The 23967-nt window shown below is 43.0% G+C and overlaps 1 protein-coding gene across 2 annotated transcripts; it reads left to right on the plus strand.

The window, feature by feature from the left end:
• The first annotated feature begins 1119 nt into the window (after positions 1-1119).
• On the plus strand, positions 1120-23760 carry LOC128771528 (CUGBP Elav-like family member 3). 2 transcript variants are annotated; one of them, XM_053886898.1, is made up of 14 exons: positions 1120-1618; positions 2239-2494; positions 3763-3845; positions 16860-16908; positions 17180-17308; positions 17714-17793; positions 18030-18185; positions 18588-18732; positions 18992-19141; positions 19227-19310; positions 20266-20370; positions 20493-20636; positions 20802-20963; positions 22762-23760. In XM_053886898.1, the coding sequence occupies exons 2-13, from the start codon at positions 2350-2352 to the stop codon at positions 20927-20929; spliced, it is 1398 nt and encodes a 465-aa protein (XP_053742873.1). In that variant the 5' UTR covers positions 1120-1618; positions 2239-2349; the 3' UTR covers positions 20930-20963; positions 22762-23760. The 2 variants fall into 2 exon arrangements, with proteins under 2 accessions (XP_053742873.1, XP_053742874.1); XM_053886899.1 differs by having other exon boundaries at positions 1121-1618; positions 19245-19310.
• The last annotated feature ends 207 nt before the right edge of the window (positions 23761-23967 follow it).

Raw genomic sequence — 23967 nt, forward strand, 5'->3', positions numbered from 1 at the left:
GCCTAAATTCATCTGCATTTCTGACGAGCACAACTCTTTCTATATAACATTTATACTTTATTCCATCAAGCCTCACAGAGTGCTGCTACAAAAACTGCCTTCACAGTTAATTAACGTAATTAATAAAAAAATACACGAGGAAAACAGCCCTATGTTTACAGCTGTGAGGCCTTGAGATTAAGCAATAGACATCTAACTCTATGAAAAGACGCCTTTCGCCCTTGGATGTTACATGTAGATCAGAAATAGAAAAGGACCTAAATTAGATCCTTATTGTACACCACAAGTACTGCCATGGATGATGTGTATGCTGACTGGAGACAAGTAAGAACACCAACACTCACCTTTCCTGGATGGATTTTTCATGTCATTCTCAGTTGCGTGTTTGGGACCTGCTGTGTCCACATCCTCGGGCACTGCGTGCGTGCCATCCTGTTGTGTTTCTGATGTGTTGAAGATGCTCCAGTGTGTGTGTGGGAGGGTGGGGAGCATATATGCTGGATAAAGGAGCGGGGGTGCTGCTACCAAGGCGCACGAGGCAAAGCAGGCAGATGGTGACCTTTAGGACTAAATTAACATGAACCCCCTGACTCCTCTCACTGCACCCGCTCGCAAACACACAAACTTGTTTGAGAATGTGCTCGGAGACATGGCAGGTACATGGAGGGAGAAATGGAACAGTTAGTGCAGATGAGTTCCTCACACCATCTTCTACTAGAGCTCCAAGTGTAAAGTAGGCCAGCTACTCTTGCGTGGGTGTGAGCGTGATTTCTGTCCCGGGCGGGAACAGCTGTAGTAGTCGTGACCGCGTGCATGTGAACGGGAGCGCGCGTCCGCTTCATAGTTTCAGCACCAAGGCCAGGGCTCGCGACCAGAACAATAGGCGGCTCCACTCGATGCACCTCAGGGAGTGTGAAAAAATTATGTCGTCTACGCGAACCTTAATTCTCCTCGAAAAAAAATACAAAACTCATTTAAATATTTGTATGACTGGTTGATGTATGTTGCTATTTATAGAATTATATATATCATGGTGAAGTTGAAACGTTTTGTCTTTTTTTTCGTAATTCCGGCGGCCATACTTGTTGACGGTCCCTGGCGGTGCGTGGAAGAGGGGGAGGAGAGAGAAAGAGAGTGGAGCCCGGCACTGGAGGAGAGAACAGACATCCAGCCGTTGGAGGAGCGAGACGCAACAAGAAACCGAAAAGCAGGAGAGAGTAGACAACGTGAGGGAAGACAAGCGCTCCGACGGCTGGAAACATCCCGGAAATATCAGTTTGTTCTCCATTTCCAGTGTATTGAACCCGGAATCAAAAGAGAAGAGTGAGAGCTAGCTAGTTCTGAAAGTGCTTATATTCCATCCGGGCTGGTGACAGGTAGTTATTTGACTCTGGTGAAGGTTATTTAAAGGCTTACACGCGGAGAAGAGAGCAGGAATAGAGGTAGAAGCCTGCAAGTTATAGCAGGGCTGTCTGTGTGAAGATAGGAGGAGGAGGAGGAGGAGAGTACAGCGGGCACAAAGAGCGGAGCATCCAGGAGGAAGGAGAACTGCAAAGACAACAAGCGCATCATCCCTCTTTAACTTCTCATCGCTGACCATTAACTTCACCTGCAGCCGGTAAGAGCACACTTGTGTATTTAGAAGTGCATGCGCGTATGTGTGAAGATGTATACGTGCGTGTGTACATTGAGGGGGGATCGGACAAAGGGGAGCCCCATGACATCCGTGTGTATGTAACCTACAGCTGGCTAAACAAAGAAGCTTCTCTATGGCAGTCATTTACCCCAAAACCACCAGGCTTCTTCTGCTCCCCGTTGAGGGGCCCGCTATGGCTTGTGAACATATAAAGTGCTGAAGCCTACTTACTGATATTTTCCCATGGATGTGTCATTAATTGAGGAAAATAGTCGCATCATTGTTTTTTGATTGGCTAATTAAAATTTGCATAATTCTTTCAGTAGAAGCCGACGGAGCCCTTTGTCACCAGAGGCAGGAAAAAAAATGAATTGATCATTTGATTTGCGTGAATTTTCTGGCATTCTGTGAAGGATTTTGTGTGTAATTCCTTCTTCGATTTATATTCGTTGTAATCACTGACCTACTTTAATTTTGTTTAGGAACGGTGCCGTTCCCAAACAAAATTAAGGCTTCAGTAAAATGACAATTATTTTAAGAGACAACTTCATCAATGATTTATTTTTTTCCCTCATTTTTAAGACTTTCCATCTTTTCTTTAGCTCTTACTTGAAAAGTGGTCCAGCATCAGTTGCCGTTACCAAGGATACCTGCTCCCGATCTGTTTACTTCTCATCCCGTCAATTCCGAGTCGTCCTCTCAGCTCTGTCCCGATGAAGGAGGCTGACGCCATCAAGCTCTTTGTGGGGCAGATCCCTCGGAATCTGGAGGAGAAAGATCTGAAGCCTATCTTCGAGCAGTTTGGCAAGATCTATGAGCTAACAGTGATTAAGGACAAATACACCGGAATGCACAAAGGTGAGTCATTTTACACAACTTCGATTGTAGACTGTGAGACATTTGACAAAAAGGGGGAAGAAAAGGGGCGAAAATTTCTTCCGCTGAGTGTCATGTGTTGCCATAGAAACTGTCACTCCTGCTCTCGTCTTCATCCTCTGTAAACACAGCAGCATGAGATCATGTAGACAGGCGAATAACCTGCTGCATTTTCAAACTGCCCGCTGTAGTATTTTATTACCACTGAATTTTGAAACTGTTCTTCCCTTATGAGATTTTTTGCACATGATTAAACAAGCCGTTAAAATATATGAATACAAATAAATCTAAATTAAACATTTTTTTTGGCTGTTAATTTAGTTTTTTTAAAGGCTTTAAAAATACACACAGTACAGAATGTCACACTATTGAAATATATCGAATAATATCCATCCTTAAATATCACAGAGGATTAGTTTTGAAAACTAATAAGACCGCCCTGCAAATGTTGACTTATGTCACCCTCTGTCTTTCATGAACCAGATTAGACCGTGCCTTCCAATCAGTATAATGGGAGTGTAAGCCAGCGTGATACGGTGGAAAGAATCTGTTGTTTTGAGAATCCACTCTGCCTCAGTAAGCTCCTCTTAAATGCACTGAGATGGACCATAAGATGTGTAAAGCTTGTATGTGTGTGGGTTGTTTTTATCCAATATCCAAAACTACCTTTTCTAAATTATTCCCCTGTGAACAATGTTTCTTTGTATGTTTTACAATCTGTAAGCTCTTGACGAACAGTTGTAAAATCCTGACAGGAAGCTAACCTGCTGCTAATCTTGTTGTCTTAGTGCTGGTGACAGGTGTAGTAAAAACAGCCCTGGCCAGCCAGCTGTACTACACCCCCCACCCTCACACACACAGACACAGGTACAGCACTTAGGCTAACAGGAGGGAGTGTATTTTGGAGTGATCGTGCGGCATGCATAGGAAGGAAACCTGACTGTGCCAAGCTTCTGAGGCCTTGTTAGCCCTGCACACGTTCTTGGTGCTGTCATGTGTGCTGACTTGTGCCGTGACGTTCTGCGATGTGCCGTGCCGTGGAGTGTTCCTCTTTGCTCTGAAGTGCATCATCATGGTGTTGTCAAATATAGTTACAGTGCATGAATATTTCAATGACATTTTAAACCTTACAACAACAGAGCAACTGATTATTGTAGGTGACAGTAATACGAGAAAGAAATTAAAGGCCTTTACGTGGTATATCCGAATATCCGACCGGCTGTCTTACTCTTCTTTTTCATGTTTGACAGGATGTGCGTTTCTGACATACTGTGCACGGGAGTCTGCGTTGAAAGCTCAGAGTGCTCTCCATGAGCAGAAGACCCTACCAGGGGTAAGTTCACAACAGCTTGTCCACACCTGTCTCCGAATATTCCTGTGTCACAAACAAGCATCCTGCTGCTGGCTCGCAACTGTCCCCAGATTACCGTGTGTGGGTGTGTGCTTGTAGTTTCAGCTTCCATTAGTAGCAATGTGACATAACACAACAGCCAGCAGGCGTCTTGCTGCGAAGGACAAATATTCCCTCTTACAATACACATGCAGGGCTCTATGTGAGCATTTCCATCTCTGTGTCTCTATACCTCTGCCGGTCCTGCTGTTCGCCTCCAGTGATAGCTCCTGCCTGGAGAGAGTGTGTAATTAATGTGGCCATTCCCCTTTGTCTCATCCCGGTCTCCCTCAGTCTCTCAAGTGAGGAATAGTGTGCTGCAGCTGAGCTGGAGTGGGATGTTGTTTATTATGGATGGGCTACTGAGTGAGATCTGTGCCTGTCTCTCAGGCTGTACCTCTCTGTCACTCCTGTTCTTTTTTTTTTTTTTTTTTTCTCTGACCTGATTTCTGCTGCAGTTTAAAACGGATTTTACAGTCACAGTCTTTGTTTATTTTTAATGGGGAAACTACGATGGGTTTAAGGTGTGAGTCATTAGGTTGGTATATTATATTGCTATGAGATTTGAGGCATTTATAAATTCTAAATGTGACAGAGGGAACGGAAACGTCTTGGGGTGGTGATTGGAAATCAAAATGCAGATAAACATACACAAACTCCACATGTGAAGCACTGCATCACAATCATGTACCCTTGCTGATTTCCATCAACAGACACTGCATGTTAATAAGGTCATTGATCCAATTAGCACTTACAAAGAATTTGACCTTACTGCAGGAATTCACCTCTCTCTTATCCTGCCCTCTTACTTTTGACACATCATCTTAAATAAATGGTGTTTGAACCAGATATTGATTTTTTTTCCCACAGAGTAGTTGATGAAATAGACCCCAAAGTTTTCCCTTCTATGTATATCATTTGTTAGTGGTAACTAGATGCTGTGAAAGATCCCAAAGGAAGTTCATGAGTGCAGGTAAGCGCAGTATGCAGTCAGTCAAGTCCTACTTATAAAGCTCCCATTCATTAAGATTTTACCTCGAGGGAATTGGCAGTAAAAGGTCAGGACCTCCTTTTTACTGGAGTCACTGCTACGGTTCAGGGACATCACTGGCTGAAGAGGGTCTGTAAAGATGGAAGGATACAAAGGGAAGAAAGAGAGCTGGAAGGAGTTATTGCAACGCAAGTGACTGGCATTGCCGCATTTCACAATTGACTTGCCATTGATTTACGCAAGATCATCTTGAATTTACTCTTTTCTTATCTTTACTTTTCCGCATACTGATGCAAACCCAGAGAAAAGGAAGCAGAAGATGCTGTCACGCTCAGGTCCTAATTATTTTGGTGCCCATGCTAAATTTCGGCTTCCTCTCATCCCTGAATCTTTTTAGGGGTTTAGCGCTGCCAACACTTCATAATTCCAGCTGTCCTCATTTGCCTCGCCTCTGTGTTTCGCTTCTCCTCCATGCTTGACAGGATTCATAACAATTTTTTTTCCACCCATCCTCCAGTAGAGTGTTTCCTTTCCTTTCCCAAATTTGCCTTTTTTTTAAAATATATTTTTAATTGATTGATTCCTGAAGATGTGTTTAGCATCCTGTTTAACCTAATTGCTGCTGTTTTTTTTTCACTCGGTGCTCAAATGCTTTTGACTCTGATTCTCATTTCACAGTCATTTTGGTGACCCCTCCGCTAAGTCCTCTTCTCATCGTAAGCCCCTCTGCCACTCCATCCCCTCTTTACTCCTTGTCTCGCTCCCCTCCACTTGATTAGTTGACCCTTTTGACCGTTTCACACCCTATCTCCCTCCCCTCACCTCCCCCCTCTCCTTCTAGTTAAGCTGCATGATTAGTTTCTCACAAACTCATTTTCATAGTGGCTTCCTTGGATCAACGTGGGCCAAATGTAAAACGTGCCACATGTGTAAATTCTTTACTCATTCAGGAGCTGTAGCATCGCGCATGCTTGCTAGATGTCTGACTGGATTTAATGCTGCTTTAACAGTGTCATCCAGTCAAGACTGGAAATTACAGAGAAACACACAGAAGGAGAGCCCAGAGACTAAACCTCCGCGTTGGCTATAGCGGAAACAGGAGGCTCTGAAATGAGTAAAATGAATGAGGGAGCAACGAACAGATGGCCTTATCAGAGCGCTCTGTGCCGTTTGTTTAATTTGAACCCGGAGAAAGAGAGGTGGATGGCCGGAGAGAGAAGCGATGGAGATAAGAGATCTGCTATCTCAGAGAGATGCAGGACTCAGAAATTAACGTGTGAGATGTTATAATGGCTGTAATGTGGAATGAAAGGACAATTTCAGTATGATTGATCTACGAGTACATTTTACCCCGTCAACACCAATTGGAGTTGTGGATGTAATGAACTAAACTATGATAAAATAATGAACAATGAATGAAACAAACATGAACAACTACACCTATAAGAAACGTTAGCCTTTAGAATGAACACCAGAAGAGCTCTGTTGCTTTTATATAAATAACTAGCTATCATCCTATTCTATCCAATATCCTGTTAAAATGGCGCAATGCATGTATGACAGTATTTCACTGTGAGCAATATTATTTATGAAGAAAGAAGTAGGCTGCTGTCTGCCCTCACAGGCAGGGTCTGTTGATGCCCTCAGATGTTTAAAGTAAAGGGAGGATTTAAAGGAAATGCTGAGTTTGTCTACCAGCTTACATTTGGTGGTGTGTGTTTTCTTTAAGTTGCAGCTTACACCCAGATTGTGTGGTGATTTGCACCCAATATGATTAATACTCAGACAATAACAAATTAACATAATTTTCCATCTCGCCATGTCAGCAATTCGCAGCCAACGTTCATTAAAAACGACAAATGAATGATATTTAATGAGGCTCACAAATCTAATGAGCTTTTATCGTGACTTTTTGAGAGTTGAGCAATAATGAGTTTTATGCAAATCATCATCAACTTGGCCAAAGATCAGGACTCAAAATGATTGCTTGATCATCCTTATTTAAACAACACCGTGTCCTCTGGGGGCACCAGACATATCGCAAAGGTCAGACCCATTCAGGAGTCCCACAAAGTCGTGCAGTGATACCACTTTGACCGCCTTAATAAATGTGTCATTGTTCTTTTTCCCTTTTTACTTCACATGATTGTATACTGACTTAATCTTGGGGTACGTGTCAAACTCAAAGCCCTGGGGCCAAATGCATCCCACAATATCATTTTATGTGGCCCAGCAAATACGTATAGTAAATTTTTTTTTTTTTAATCGAGAAAGCATGTCAATATCACGCTCTGCAAGCATTAATGTCAAAGCTTTGAACTTGCAAGTGGCGACTATAAATGCCAATTACTAATGTGAGGAACTGTACAACAATTGATGCAGGTAAATGTTGTGATTCAAATAGCAGACTCAAGTACCATTTAACGCATCTCTTCCTAACTATAACATCTAATGTTCCTGAAGATTCTCATTATTAGTGGAAGACGTCCTAGTACACAGCCATGGACACTGAGTGTAGCATTTATTTAAAACTGTCTGCCTTCATCAGACCATTGTTTTCTTCCTCCCTCTCTTTTCATCAGGCCACACTTCACTCATGGCCTGTTTAGACTTTAGCCTCAAACCCCCCTCAAATCCCCGTTCCTCTCTCTCTCTCCTCCTCTATCGCTCCATCTCTCCCAAAGTCGACTGCGGCTGTAATCTTTCCCCTTATCTTCTCTTTTGTTCTTTGTCGTTGATATCTCTCTCCCTATTTAATCTGCTCTCTCTTCTCACCGCCTTTATCACTTCCTTCATCTTCGTTCCATTTAAAACGCTTGCGTACACATGTATAGGTGTATACACACACAGACAGACACACACTTACACATCTGTTTTGTCACGCTGGTATCGGCTGATCTCAGAGTAGGTGAAATTAAAGTGTGATAAGCAGCTTACCTGGTGTGTGTTGTCATGCTTCACTGCTCTTCACAGCACCCTGCTCCCTGTTTCTGATCAAACTGTGGCCGAGACACACACACACACACACACACACACACACGCAGAAGTATCTGTGGATCATACAGTTAACAATAACTCATATAGCAGGCAATCAATACACTCATGAGTCACTATTGATGGCATTTAAAATCCCATAAATTAAAGAGGTCTCTGTTTCACCAACGTGTTACTGTTGTGCAAATGAGTCAGAGAGAAGAGAACAGTGGTCGTGTAAATATGCTCTTCCTCCGTAACAGGAGAGAGTGGCACATTAAAAAGTATACCTATAGTTTGCAATAATCACTGGGATGCAATGAGATGTTTGTGACAGAGGGCAGTTTAGTGTGTCGATAGAAAAACAAACTTAATGCTGTGTCTTTTTAGTATTTTTGAAGGGACCTGCTCAGACCTGTATGTTTTCCAGCCCTGGGTGCTGTTTGAAATTTCAAATCTAATATATCAAAAGTTTTCATGACTTATCATGTGGTGTCCTGAGGATATACATTTCAAGCATTTGTCATTTTGTATTTTATAGACTGTTTACAGCATTTTGAAGGTTTTTATATAGTGTGTATAGAGTGTCTAACTTCTATTTTAACTGGATTACGTATTTAATCCTTACTTACGTTTCTAGACCATATTTGCGCTTGTCCGTTGTTAGCATGTGCTATATCCGTGCCACATCTATTCAGCATGTGTGTATGTTGTGTGTATTTTTCCATGTGGAATCTAAGATGCCTAGCAGGCCGCCTCCCTATGGGGCAAAGCTATGATGAGCAATTATCCACTAGGGCGACTTTGTGGGCTAATTTAGCATATTTATGTGGTCAGCAGCACTGTTTACTATTCCCCTTCACTGCTTACTGCTGCACTTTCAATTTAGAACAGGCCCGAGCTCACTATCAGGCTCTCTCTTTCATTTTTTTCCTTCCTCTCGCTGCCTCCATCTCGCTCCGCCTGATGGAGTTTGTGATGTGTATCGCACCCCCCGTCCCTCATTCTGTTTTTCTATTTTTATCCTCTCTGTGTGTGGCATAGGGAGAGAGTGGGGGGACAGGTGTAGATTGAAGTGTGAATGTGTGTACAAAAGGAGGAGTCCAACACAGCCTTTAAGATTAAAGTGGGGCGGGGGGTGTAGCGCAAAGGGCTGTTTGTGGTTTGCATGCAATTGTGTACAGCTCACACCAAAGGGGATTTAAGAACAAAAGTGTGTGTGACTGCATGTGTGCATGTGTAAGTGCATTTATGCATGCAACATGAAGAGAGAAAGAAAGCCTGCCTCATATTTCACCACAGAATTGAGGAAAAATCTAATCAAAGCCTCATAAAAGACCGACCCCAGAGAGCACCTGCCTCTTTAAGGCTGGAGATTACACACATGCACACTACACACACATATGCACCCCGCCCCCAACACCACACACACACACACACGTACACACAGTTGTATCTTCCCCCATAGAAAATAAAGTTTGTAATTACCCGGGTTTGTGCTGTTCGCTGCCAAATCTCTGCCTCTCTGATGCAGAGCTCTGAAGTAGCACAAAGTTGAGTTAAGTCCATATCACACGCCATCTGCTTAGTTAATTCAGCCGTAAACAAAACCTGCTTGGGCATGTTTGGAAAAATATTTGTTAACTTATTACAAAAATACTGCAGGTTTAACTGCATAAATCAGATTCTTTTTACATCCTTTTTCTTAGGCATGTGTGTATCTTAATACCCAACGTATCAACGATGTGTGGTCTCTCCCTCCTGTTAAAAAGGTGATACACTTTGTGTCATTTTTTTGTTAAAGAACCTTTAAAAGTGCAGTTGATTTATCGAGTGATAGCAGTGTGATGCTCTGCTAAACACACTATGTAGAGGTAACATTTAATTGAAGGTCTACACAAACCTGATTTATAATAATATTTTGCTAACACTTAAAATTATTATCTCACAGTGAAACACTGACGCAGGCAATGAAGCATTTTTGTTGGGTATTATTTAAATTCGGGATCTTGAAAGATACACAGTCCTCAGCATTTACAGTTGAGCAGGCCTGAGCACAGAGCTCCTGAGTCTGAGTCCAGATCACACGGCTGCAGTTGTCCCCGAGGACCCTCGTGTCATGCTTCTGAAGTTACTGTCATTTACATAATGGATAAGTCGTTGTGATCTGGTGCAAGGAACGTGGTCCGGTTTGATGGTGCTATTTGACAGACACTGTGACCGCTTTATCTGGAAATGATTACTTGGTGGGACACCATGAGATGATTTCATTGAGATATAGTTGGCATGAGCCAGTGCAATCTGTCAACAAGAGTCTGTGGGATTAAAATCTACAGCCCCCAATTCTGACACCTCTGCCCGGCATGTAATATTTATATGTCTGCTCTGGGACGAATGTATAGAACCAGAGACACAGGGCTGAATGGAATTCATCTGAATGAAAAAGAGGGGGTTAAGAAGTGACAGGGGGCCATGAAGAGGCTTGCTGTGAATAGGGGGTGTATAGACAAGGAGGAGGGGGTGAGACAAGGGAGGAGCAGAGGAGAGCGGGTCAGAGAGAAAGAGGAAACGAGACAAAAGTTTCCTATAATGAGCATGGAGGAAGGGGCAGGCGGCTGGTCTCTGGGAAAAAAAGGATCTACTGGGTGGTGGAAGGTTGGAGGGGGAGTCAAGGCTCACTTCTGTCAGTTGAAACAGAGACATCTGTCAGAGGGGGAGGCTGCTGTGTGACAGCATATGTGTGTGTTTGATGAGGCTTAGCGGAGATGCCTAATTTTAGTTGTACCTGGGCCTGGACCTGTACACCCCAACCTGCCGTCTTCATTGTCCTTTTCTCCCGACCACATGGCGGCAACAAGGTTTATTTGTGTCGTGGAGCTCCAAGTTTGGAAATCACTTGGGAATAGATGAATCACATGTGTGTGTGTGTGTGTGGAAACAAATTGACGGCAAACAAGTTGAGAATCATCGATCTCATGACATGATGAGTCGTCGTTATTTATTATTTCATCTCATATCTATAAATGTGCTGTGTGAATGCAAAAACATTCATCTTTTTTGTTTTTTATTTATGTATGCCTTTATTTTATCTTCAATTATTTTCCACCAAATAGCAGTTATCAGTCATTTATCACGGACAATCCAAGGTTTTCTGTTATTGGTGTATTAACTTGAGACAAAGACATTATTCATCATCAGTAAAGGGTTAAAGCAGTGCTTTGCTATTCTAAAAATCCAGATCTAACTTTCCATTGTTCTCTAATCTCTTCAATTTACCAAATCATTTCCATTCAGTACAAGGACCTGTTCTCTTACAGTTCACCCTGCTGAGTGATGATCACTCCAACCAAAAAAATCTTTAAATGACAAGGGTATTCATGAAATGCAGTCATAAAAGAGAGCTCTAAGTAATAATGTGTTGCCCTTTACACAATGTTGATGATGGATGAAGTCTTTCAAAGCTTTGTCTATTTTATGAAGAAACAGCAGCAGAGCTAAATCGTCCAACTTGCAGTATTTGTTTCTTGCAAGCTGCCTCCCAAAACCAGCAGTGTTTTTAGAATTTCCACATTGGAGAAATTCGATATTTTGCTAACAATTAAAATACTCCAAAAACAGAATAGAAAGATATATTTTTTGTGAATTTCTTGTTCTTGCCTAAGCTACGAGTGTGCTGTCATGTGAATATGAGAGTTTTTGCAATCATGCATTTGTGTAGCGTTGAGCCGCCTTTTTAAATCACCATCTCATTTCCTAAAGGACTTACACTCCCTAAAATAGAAAGAAGGTCCAAGAGCACGGGTCTAACAGTGATCCGCTATAGTCCTTTTGGATTATGTGGGACTAAATCCAAGGGATCAAATTTCACTGAGTGCTCTGCTGCTGCATGCTGAATGCTCTCATTTAGGTTTGACAAAAAAGTGCACAACATTATACAAATAAAATAGGTGGTTAGTTCTGCTTTATGCGTGATGTATTCCATTACAATAGGAGCTAAAATAAGAAAAGGAGAAACAGTGTGCTGTTGGGCTTCAGCAGAGGTGCTGCTGAAAAGTTAGCGACCAGATAAAGAAAAGATAAGTGCATCTCAGGTGTGAAGAATGGAATGAGAAAAACAGAGGAAGGAGTGATAAGAGAAGAGGGGGATGGGCCACTCAGGAGCAGCTTGTATTATGGTTGCAGGGCCTGGTTGCCTAGCGACCAATCTGAGCAGGATGCCTGGTTGCTAGGTAACCAGGAGGATGCAAAGCGTAACATGGTGTGTGAGAGTGATGGGGGAGAGGTGGGAGGAGACCTCCACCTTCATGCTCACTCTCAGTTTCTCACATCTCCATGCCTTCATCCAGCTGTGCACCCCGCCACGGACCCAGTTTCATCACTCACACGCAATGTTGCATGCCACACATATACTGATAAGCAACGCTCAGTGGTGATGAAACTGACACACATATGATGAAATGTATGTGAAACGCCAGATACAAGCATCTATCGCCATGTTTAAAATTCATCGAAAATGATTCCGCTTCCAGATATCAGCACCGGCCATCACGTCATGAATATGATCAGTCCATCTGCACAGTCTTGAAAGTCAAATTTCAAATGTCATTTTAATGATCATAAGCTGAAAAGGGGCTTAACCCAACAATGCAGTTCAGTTTTTAGTAAATCTGTGAAACAATAGTGGAAATGTAAATTGCGAATGATCTGTTGAACGCACAAACAGCAATAAATTATTTTTTATCACTCTACCATGTAGCTCTTATCTCTACTGTGCTTTAATAACATGATCAACTGTGAACTGTTGTGGAGACTCATTTTCTGGTACTGAGGCTGAGTCTTTATGAAAACAAAAATACATGTAAATTAATTATGTAGGTCAAATGTTTTAACCTGAGGGCTTCCTTCAGAGCATGTCAAACAGAAGGATTTGAAAGCTGTGGTTGGCGGGAAGTATCTTGGCATGGAGGCATTATGACAGTTTAAAGAAGACTCAAGGAGGGGGGAGACAAGAAGAGAAAAAATGGCACATCATAGAGGAAGAGGTTAAAAATAGTTCTGCTTTCTTGTGCACTCTGGTAAGTGGACATTAGAAATTGTACAGATGGAGTGTTCCAGTGAACGATTAAAGGGGGAAGGCTGGGCGTGTAAGCACAAGTTGGTAATTTCATGTTTTACTGTAGCTAGTTAGCATTTTCAGTGTATTCCGCCCTCGCAACTCAAAGAATGACTTGACAGTTGTGAATTTTATGTTTTACACTCCATGAATCCATGTTTCCAATCTGTACATGCGCACAATTTACCTTACCCTGAAGATGTAGGCCATTGGTTTGTTCCGCTGGTTTTGTGTGGGTGGGTGAGGGGTGGAATACCATTTGATTGGATAATCCAAGGATTTAATATCCTTTAATCCTAGCACAATCCTCTCTGTATTACTAAGAGGAGTCAGATTAACTGTATGTGTGGAGTATATGTTTGTTTTTGTAGTATGCATATGAAACCAACATGAGTGTGTGCATATTTGTGCTGGCACCTCAGCATCTAAATGGAGCTGTGTTTGCATGCTGGGTTTGGTAGTGCATGTATGGACGGACGATCCTCCTCATGCAAGTCATGCAAGCTCACACTCCATCATACATCACGTATCTGCACCGTTCACTCCCCTCACAGAAACTCTTGCCTCGCTCTGTGGGTACTGCAGTTTTAGATCAAAGCTTCCAGAGTGAGTTGGCTCCTTATATGCGCTCACATTTGCAGATGGTTACCATTCATTAAGCCGTAATTAGAACATGAGTAATCAGAGGATAATTCAAAGTGAAAGCAGTGTGTGGCTACTGGTGCGTTGGAGTCCAGTTTGATGAGTTGTTCATTTGCATTTCTCCTCTTCTGGCTGAAATGAAATTGCCAGATTAGAAATGTATTTCCTACACGTTTCCATAGCTCATGAGGAAATGTGTGATTCAGTCTGTTAACATTGCACCAGACACAGTAAATGCGAACTGGAATTGATACTTGTGACTTTGCTCTTGAAGAGAAGACGAATGACTCCGTTTAGGTCACCTGCTGGACCTTCGCACTAGCTATTCCCATAGATTTCATTGGATTGTTAAGGACCCAAGCAAGGCAAGGCCTGTGTTTCATGGTTTTTACTCTCAGTCCCATGATGCTCTGAAACAACTCATCACAACAAATCCTTTGTTTACTAGAAGATCACAGCAGTCTCCCATGGCAACTAGCATCCTTGTTTACTTCCACGGGTATGCCGTCATTCCATTGCCATGGCAACAAGATGGTTGCCGTGGCAATTTTCCTATGCCTTTGTGTTTCTGGAGTGGCAGCATGCAGTGCTCACCTGTTGCCGTCTCCTCTGTTTTTTTCCGCCACATCTTGTTGTACTTATTTCACTCAGTGATCACAATGATCAGTGAAAGACACACGAGGTTGCAAATCAGTGACAATTGATTTACGAGGCTAAATTTGGGTTCTCCAGTTCAGTGTGTTTTATCATCGCAAGGCTGAGCTTGAATGGGCCTAATGAAGGAAGAAATGGAGGAGGTGATGGGCAGATCGAAGGATAGAGAAAGGGTTAGTGGACACAAATCTTGCTCCAATCAGCCGGCTCGACAACACGGCCCGAAATCAATGAACAAGACGGGACTGATCGATGAGTTGATAGCAGAAGATGGATGGTAGTGGAGATAGACAGCAGCACCAGGGCAGTGGATGGACACAGTGATGGATAGATGGATAGAAGTATGCGTGGACGAATAGACGGACGAATGGATGCACAGTTTTAAGCCAAGGTCAGGAAAAAGACAGTGGTTGGTGCGTGTGTATTTCCTCCTAGTTTATGTATAAGTTGACAGCCCAGGTCAATAAAGGTGTGAGGTTAAAAATGTCCATCATCCTTCCGTCCACACACACTGTACGTGAGTGCGTGTTTTACGAGAGCAGCGTGCTGGTGCCTGTGTGGATTGGTGTCTGTGAGTGTGCGATGGCCTTGCCTGAGATCAATAGCTGTGTGGTGACAGCTAAGAGCTGATTAATCAAATGTATGGATCAGTCTCTCTCTGCTCTGCCCTCTCCTCAATTACCAGCTTCATTACATTGCCTTAACACTCCACTGGGACCTTTCTCTTCTCCCTCTCATCCTTTCCCTTTCCCCTCTTTCCTCATTCACTTCCATCCTCCATTTGTTCTCATCCTGCTTACAAAGTTCTCCATTGTTTGACAAGTTCATTGTTTAAATAATGCAATTGAAGATGATAAACGGAAAAAAAATCTTTTATCGAAATAGTCAGCCACATGCAAACAAGCAGTGGTTCAGCGGCTGCTTCTTTTTTGTCACACTAAAGTAAATCTCATATTATCCTTACTGATAATTGTGTTACTTCATCCTTGTTGCGGTGAAAACCACAAAGACAATTGCACTTTCCTCTGTTTTATTGAATCACATCCCACTTTTTTACCTTCTCATTTCCTTTCCTGTCTCATTCTGGAACCTTGCGCTCCTCAGGATTAATCTATTCTTCTTCTCCATTCTTGCACTTCTTTTCATCACTATCCTTCTGCAGCCCTTCACCTCCCCCACACAATCCCTCTGGCACTAACACTCTGTCTCATCGCCTCAGTGCTGTGACTAAGCATCGCATGTGGATGTAGTATGTTTGGGCATGTGTGTGTCTTCATATAGCGTTAAATCCAGTGGCTTTTCAGACCGTGTGTGTGTGTCTGTGTGAGTACATTAACATGTACTTGTGAGGACATTTTTGCCATCCCCACAAAATCTCATTTCAATTAATAAAACTTGAAATAACTGGGTCATTATAATCACATTTCGGTTTAGGTCAGAGTCTTGGTGAAGGTTTGCCATTTGTTTTAGATGGTGAGGTTTAGGGTGAGAGGCTGGGGAAAGCATGAAAGTCAATGAAACGTCCTCACAAAGATAACGTTACAAGTGAGTGTGTGTGTATGTGTGAATCTCTGAACTCGTGAGATTTTTCTGACAAGTCACGACTGAATCCCCCGTACTTGCCCCCCTCCTCCTAACTCCACTCTACCTTTCTGTTTGGTGATTCATCTTCCCAGAGATTAGCTTTTCTTTCATCCGCCCACACCCAATTTCTTTGCATCACTCTTTGTGAAATGAAGCATTTTCTTTTCACTTTCTGAGGCTCTTGGCCTTCAACCTACTCTATCAACTGAATGAAGTCCTCTCTGCTCCCCTGGGTTCACTCTCCATTCTTCCCCTGCAGTCTGACAGACCCTCTTCTCTTCACACATCACCATCTCTCCCTCTTTGGCCCCCGCTGACTTCCCTCATTCCAACCTTCTCCCTCATCTAATCCCTAGTTCTTCTGTAATCCAGATCAACTGGCCTGTATTCTTAATCTTGTCACCTCTCAATCCCTGCTAGTACTCCATTCTGATTCTGAGTGTGTGTGTGTGTGTATATGTGTGTGCGCACGTCTTTGGGTGTGCGTGCGGTAAGAGAAAATCCTGCTAACTTTGCACATATTTATGAATTCCGGAAAGTTATATATATATATATATATACAATTCAAGTAGTCAGCATGTTCATGTTTAGGAAACCCAAGTTCATCTTGTGATCATGTTTTAATTCAAATGAAGAAAACAGAACTTGTATTAAAGGAACCATGAGAAATATTGGACTAGCGGATACTCTTTTTTTAATATATATTTATGGGGAAAATGATAAGAGTAGAGTCAAATGATGTGAGGCTTATGGTTCAAGTTGACCTACAACTTGACTTTTTCAGATAATTAATTGACAGTACGAAACAATATTGTGGGCCCAACTTGATTGTTTTGTAAATGCAAAGACAGTATACTAATATATTTCTTTAAGTACTGTACTCAGCGTTGTTTCAGGCTTCCTCAGAGGAAGAATCCCCCCTGCCCCCTGAATGCACCTTTCAACAGTTGCCTAAATGGAGTCAGACTTGTTTATGTCGTGTATCCTCTTTGTCCCTCAGATGAATCGACCGATCCAGGTGAAACCAGCTGATAGCGAGGGCAGAGGAGGTGAGACACACTCGTCCACACGTTCCTCACAAACACACTCGTTCACGTACACACATTGGCAAGCTGTCCAAAAAGATCAGCCTGCGATGGAAAGTCAGCGGGGGTCCTGGCAGGTCACTGTGACACTGTGGCTTCTTCAGCGGTGGACACCGCCCCCTAGTGGTGAACAGATAGTATATTCAGAAAACGACATACGGAGAAATCATTTCGACATTGCATCACAAGTCGCGACGGAAATGTTTCAATCATATGCTCATGTCATTGTTTTCAGAGGACAGAAAGCTGTTTGTTGGCATGCTGGGGAAGCAGCAGAGTGATGAAGATGTCAGAAGGCTGTTTGAACCCTTTGGCACCATCGACGAGTGCACTGTGCTAAGAGGACCAGATGGCACCAGTAAAGGTGACATGGTTTAACAAATTACTCTCACGTTTTTGTTTTTTTTTTGTGTCAAATTTTCGTTTCCTTGACTGCACATACACAACTGTCAAAATACTGAGGAGCACAAAATATGGAAGGAAAGCTGGAAGTTCCAGTGAACATATTCATTTATATTAAAGGATCTGGAAGTGTGGGACTAGTTTATGGTGCCCTGGAAATTCCTATACTCTTTTTTAAATGTTGTGTATTATTAAATTGTTAATTAATTTAGCCTCATAATACGGAATTGTCTAGCTTCTTTCATTCAGTAAAGGTAGTAAGAAAATGTGCAAATGAAAAGTGAATATGTGTGTACAGATTCCACTGGAAATAGGTCATGATCACTTTTTCTTTTGTCTATAATCTGTTTGTTCTGTCTTGCCACAGGTTGTGCGTTCGTAAAATTCCAAGGTCACGCTGAGGCCCAGGCCGCAATCAACAGCTTGCATGGAAGCCGTACAATGCCTGTGCGTAAATGACTGCTGAAGAAGCCGATCTATATTCTCGTGTTTGGTTTTCCTTATGACATCACTTATGTCCAGCAAAGTCATTAGATGGCTTTAAGCCCCATGTGACAGCTAAAAGGATCAAATGGATTGACAAAAGGAATTAATAAACACCGATCCTGATCCCATTTGAGAATAACGGATGGCACATTAACCTGCGTGTAATTACAGTTAAAGCCTTCTCATCTCTCTCTCAGGGAGCGTCGTCCAGTCTGGTGGTCAAGTTCGCAGACACAGAGAAGGAGCGGGGGCTGAGGAGGATGCAGCAGGTGGCTTCCCAGCTCGGCATTTTCAGCCCCATGACCCTCAACTTCCCTGCCTACAATGCCTACACACAAGCCGTCAACGCACAGGCAAGCGACACACATGCACACCAAAGCATCAGCCGCCGTATGACACTCATGTAAACAGGGTTCCTTGGGTGAGTGTTCTGAGAGGATGTCATAAGTTTGAAGAGGCTATCACTGCTGTAATTGGGGCTAATGTTATTATCCAGACAACAGGACATACGTCATCTGGCATTAGCTTTCCCGCAACACACAACCATTAACCCACTGACTCTGGACATAATGGCCCTGTAATTAGATCTCTATTCATCTCTTCCTCCATCACTCCCCTCCCTGTCCCTTTCCTCGCTCTCTTCTCCCCACGACCATTTCAACCTCTCTTTGTCTTCTGCCTTTCTGCCCTTTCTCCTTCTTCCACCTTAATGTCACCCATCTCTTCCTCTTCTTATTTCCTTTCCCTGTCCACAGCTCGTCCAGCAGCAGGCCCTGGTTGCCCAGTCAGCATACTTGTCTCCTGTTGCAACAGTTGCTGCTGTACAGATGCAGCAGATGGCGGCGCTTAATGCCAACGGAATCATTGCCACACCCATTACACCCATCACGCCGTCCTCGGGTAAGACCACAAATCCAAACCCAGAAGCAATGAAATATGAGCTACTGCTGCACCTCACCTCTGGCAGCAGTTGGTCATCCAACTAGGCTGTTAGGTTAGTTCACAAAAACCTGGTTCTTAAGTTTAGACCACTTTATTGGTCGCCATGGTTACACAGACTGGAACAGAAAACAAGTTATTTCTGATGTGTACATTTGAATGTAACAAGTACAACACAAGGATTGACTGACAACTTCATTTGTAACCTTATTGCCTGCAGGAACAAACACCCCACCAACTATCGCAGCGACACCTGTTCCAGCTCTGCCTCCGCCGATTGGAGTCAACGGCTACAGCAGTGTTCCAGCACCAACCAATGGGCAGCAGGCGACAGAAACTTTATACACCAATGGCGTTCATCCATATCAAGGTACTTCAAATATATTTCCGCTGCTTACACCTGAAATGACATTTGAATTGAATTTTTGTTCAAATTCGATTTAAACTTTGATTAGATTTTTGTATCTCCCCAGCTCAAACTCCAGCTGCAGCCTTGGACCCGCTACAACAGGCCTACGCCGGCATGCAGCACTACACAGGTTAGTACAGTCTCACCAACATCAGAAATGAGGATATTTGGGAAAGTTCAAATACATATGTTATGATAATGATGACTTCATTTGCATCACACACACTGCCTGACCATCAAAACTGGCTAAAACTATGTGAAAATAAATAATGTGTGCCATACTCAGGGCTAAAGACGATCCATAGAAATATTAGATTGAGTGCCCTTTTCTGTACTTCTGTTTTGGCCAGGCAGTGTATTTCAAACACGACAAGTGATTAGCCAAGTGCACAAAATCATCTGCGAGAACACTTGAAATCTGAGCCAACCGAAGTGTCAGAGCTCTTAGATTCGTGGGTCTACTTCAGAACAGCTGGCAGAAACCCACCTGAGGATCTGCGCGGCTAAGATGTCAGAGCTGCATCTTAAAGTGATCAATAAATCCTGGAATCAATTCTTAAATGAAGCTACGGGGCGTAATGTCTTGTCGTCCGTCCAAACCTGAGAAAGAACTGGGCTGCCTCATGCTGATGCCGTTGAAGAGGGAGCTTTGAAAACATTGATGAAGGTGCTTTATTCATTTATACGATAAGAAAGCATCTGGGAGAACAATGGTTTTGAATAACAAATTGGTCAAATTCCCTATAAATGATTCTCCTCGTGGAGGTAATTCAAGGGCAGTTTCGGGGAGACCTTATAAAGATTTATCTTTCTTCTTTGTTTCACAAGAGTCACATTGCTGCCCACTAATACAGCAAATTACCCTTCACGGCCACCTGTGTACACCATTCATGGAGTACAAGGAAGACTGTAATGTGTTCTCCGTTTGGGAACGTCTTTGTTTGGGAGACGCCACTCACTTAATGGGTTTCACCTTCACAAGAACACATTCCAGTTTAAACGGAGCGACTCGGTTGGATATTTTCATGTTGCCACCTGTTGGCTTCATCCAATCGGCTAATGTTATCGTCTGTCTCACCCAATAGCGGCATACCCCGCTGCCTACGGATTGGTCGGACAGCCGTTCCCCCAGCAGCCAACACTGGTTGCCCAGCAACACCAGCAGCCCCAGCAACAGCAGCAGAGAGAAGGTGATGTGACTTCCTGTCTGGCAGGGCCACGCCCCTCCAATGATCTGGTTTAATGTTGTTTATCTCAACAGCCTTGTATAATTTGTCACAGTCTGTCTGATGCTGGTGTATCTGTGTCGCAGGGCCAGAGGGCTGCAACATCTTCATCTACCACCTGCCTCAGGAATTCAGCGACTCTGAGATGCTGCAGATGTTCTTGCCCTTTGGCAATGTCATTTCAGCGAAGGTGTTTGTTGATCGGGCCACCAACCAGAGCAAATGTTTCGGTGAGATATGCGTGTAAGGGAGCCGGTGGGAGGGAAGGCAGACAGCCCGGACAGGAAAGGGCACGTTGTAAAAGCAAGAGTGATTTAATGGGTTGTTAAATCTGATCTGAAACAGAATTCATCTCGTATCAAAGGTGACCCATTTGTATTCTCTTTTTCTTCCAGGATTCGTGAGTTTTGACAATCCTGCCAGTGCTCAAGCAGCCATCCAGGCCATGAACGGATTCCAGATCGGCATGAAAAGACTCAAAGTGCAACTCAAACGGCCTAAAGACGCCAACCGCCCGTACTGAGCCACGACCCAAGGGAGCAGGAAGGAACTCAGAGGTGGGGAAAATGACTGGTGTGAATAACAGGATTTCAAAAGTTGTTCCTGAGGTGGGCCGAGAGTATTTAAAATAGATGGCCCGAGAAGATGACTAACTTTTAATAACTGATGGAGCCCTTTTGTCGTAGAGCTTGAATAGTATCAGGTCAGCCTATAAAAAAATACCAGAACATTGTTTTTCTTATATTTTCTTTCACAGTCTTATTTATTTTGTGTCTTTTCCTGAAACGGCAACTTACCTCGCCCCAGATCCTCCCGTCCAATCATAATTCACGAGGACCCCATCGCTATGGCAATGGTTGCCTAGTGACCGATAAAGCTCTGACCCCCCTTCCTCTCACATTGTTGTAAGTTGATTGGTTGGCCTGTGTTTGGGTTGCTGTGGCGATTGATTGCCTGTGTTGGTTGCCCTCGGCAATTTCTGTTCTGTCACCTCAAGCAACCAGCCATGTGTTGACCTGCATGTCCTGTTGCTGTAGTGACCACAGACGTGTGTTTGGTGCATTGTGATTTTATTTTGTATCGACCTGTACACATACTGATCAATAACAGTCAAGAGTCAGGACTGACAATCAAATTAACCAAACAACCACCGCCGAATCAACCTGTAGTCGTAATTGTGCCACAGCTGCGTTTTTGATCAGTTTCTGTAGTGTTTTGTACAGTGTCATTATGATTTGAATCAGTGGTCTGGGTACAGTGGTGACTGTGTACATCTTTGTGTACATCTGTGTCTGTGTTACACTGCTAGCGTGTAATGCAGGAGTGTCGATCACTGTAGAGCCCGTGTGCCGTAGGAAAGGTTGGTGGTGAAGCCTAGCAGCATTTCACACGTCAACATTTAGCGTCAAGCTCAGGTCATGAAATAGTAGCAGCACAGGTGAAGTGACAACACAAACTACGGATGTTTTGGATAAGCATGAGAGTCCGTACGCTACCCTGCTAGGCAGACTTTGTTATCCTGCATTCTGATTGGTCCCACTGACTGGTGAGGCAGCAGACTGCTCTTGGTTTTCCTCTCCTTGGTTTCGTTTATCACTGCTTTTATGGTGTTTCGCCCCCTTCACTGCTTCCCTCCTCTTGTCCTTTCCGACTGTCCCTATCTGTCAAGTTCTTTCTTTGCTTCTGTCCATCCCATTTCTCTCCTTCACTCCCCCTAGCTGGTGTTTTGAGGTAAAGGGTATGTTGTTGTCATGGTGCAAAGACTCTTGCTTATTACGGAAAAGCCCTCACTATAGGAATTCTGGGAGAAAACAGCAAAGGTCGCAGGGGTCAATTAATAATCCTATGAAACCTCCAATTTTTAAAAAAGCTGGAGTGCTGCTTCTCAAATTTGAAAAATCACCCAGAATTTCTATACTGCAAATGCCAGAGATTGATGCATGTGGGTCATAGTGATTGCTTGCCATGATTCGAGGCACACAAGAGCCGCACACAGAGCAGGATGACCACGAACATCAGAAAACATGCTTTGGTTTTAATAAAATTGAGATTTGAGCTGCATGATTCAGACGCTGTGTACCTGTTGAGGCCCCATGGTTAAGTGGCAGGGCTTCAGAGCTGTGAATGACCAACAGAGAGGCAGTTTTAGAGCCCGAACATTCAACTGAAGTTGTTACAGCACTTCCAGTGATGCATTCAAAGATGGTCTGCTGGGAAGGGCATGTGTATGACCAGATGTACAGACAAGAAGCTTAAGTGAATTTATAACTTTAATCTCTAACATGTCCTTCCTCACTCTGTCCCCGTCTCCTTTTTATCTCCCAACCCCTCCCCCGACTCTCCGTCCCTTCACAGGTGACCGTTCAGAGTCCAGTCGAGGTGGAATCCCAAGGTGCATTGTGCTTTCAGACTGTCTGCTGCCTTTGAGCGTCCAGGAGCGCAGTCACAAACAGACACACACACACACAAGCCAACACACTACAGACAAAAGCACTCCCAGAATTGAACTTCAAACGGCACATGGCTGATTTAAAAATGTACATAAACTGCACAAACACAAACACATCTGCTGACAATAGTCAGCCGACAATTCCATGGAGCTGAGAGCTTGTTTTGCCATGTGGAGTTTGCCAACAGGGTGCATAGTTCAGACAACTCAGAGAGGGCAGATGGTGAAAATGCTGATATATCTCTTCAGTAGTCTATTAACTGACAAATATAGCGGGAGAAATGTTTCTTAACAAAATAGGGGGGAAAAAAGAAGACAAAGAAATCAAAATAAAGAGACTTTGGAGAAGATCCTACTGACCTGTAAATAATTTAGTTTACAAAGAGCAGCATTTAAAAAAAAAACAAGAAAAAGCAAAAATAATACTACTTTAGATAAACACTGAACAGGACACATTATTATTATCATAACCGTGATTATCATTATTATTATTATTATTATTACCACTAGATGCATCGTCATAAAGGGATAAGACATTCCAAAATGTAAATTGGGAAATCCCTGACCTATTTTAAATTTATACCTAGATCTTAGCTGAGACACACAGGGAGGGCTGGGGTTGCACTTTTATGCGGGTGGTTTGAATATTTGAGCTAATTTTTATTTATTTATTTATTTATTTTGTTTATTGGGTGAAAAGGGTTTGAGATTGGGTTGCAATATTTTGATTTTAGTATTTTCTAGAGACAATTCTGGAGGGCCTGTTTCTGTCAGACTCTTGCCACTGCGTGATTCAAATGTATGTTATTATTACAGCAGCTATATTTATTTCTAATTTATTGATCCCTGTTTTTTGATCCACTCTGTTTTTGAGTTAAAATTAAAAAAAAAGTATCATACTAAAACGTTTGTGTGTGTTTTGACTGTGGTTGGTGCACTACCGGCTTCTGAACAGAAGGTGGGGTAAGCGAGTCGTGTGAACAAAATGATGTTTAAGAACGTGATGCAGTCGCTTTTCTTCTTCTCCAAGTCACGAAACTCGATGTCATCCTTTAGTCATGTCGGTAGGAGGTTTACTGACCGCTAATGCTCTTGTTTAAGTGGACTGCTCT

This window comes from Synchiropus splendidus, chromosome 15, assembly GCF_027744825.2.
Source record: "Synchiropus splendidus isolate RoL2022-P1 chromosome 15, RoL_Sspl_1.0, whole genome shotgun sequence".
In the NCBI taxonomy this organism is placed as follows: domain Eukaryota; kingdom Metazoa; phylum Chordata; class Actinopteri; order Syngnathiformes; family Callionymidae; genus Synchiropus; species Synchiropus splendidus.

Coding starts and splice junctions, on each gene's coding strand:
- LOC128771528 (XM_053886898.1), top strand. CDS start 2,350: ATGAAGGAGGCTGACGCCATCAAGCTCTTTGTGGGGCAGATCCCTCGG. Junction 18,186..18,587: donor CACAAGCCGTCAACGCACAG/GCAAGCGACACA, acceptor CCCTGTCCACAG/CTCGTCCAGCAGCAGGCCCT. Junction 20,371..20,492: donor GCAACAGCAGCAGAGAGAAG/GTGATGTGACTT, acceptor TCTGTGTCGCAG/GGCCAGAGGGCTGCAACATC.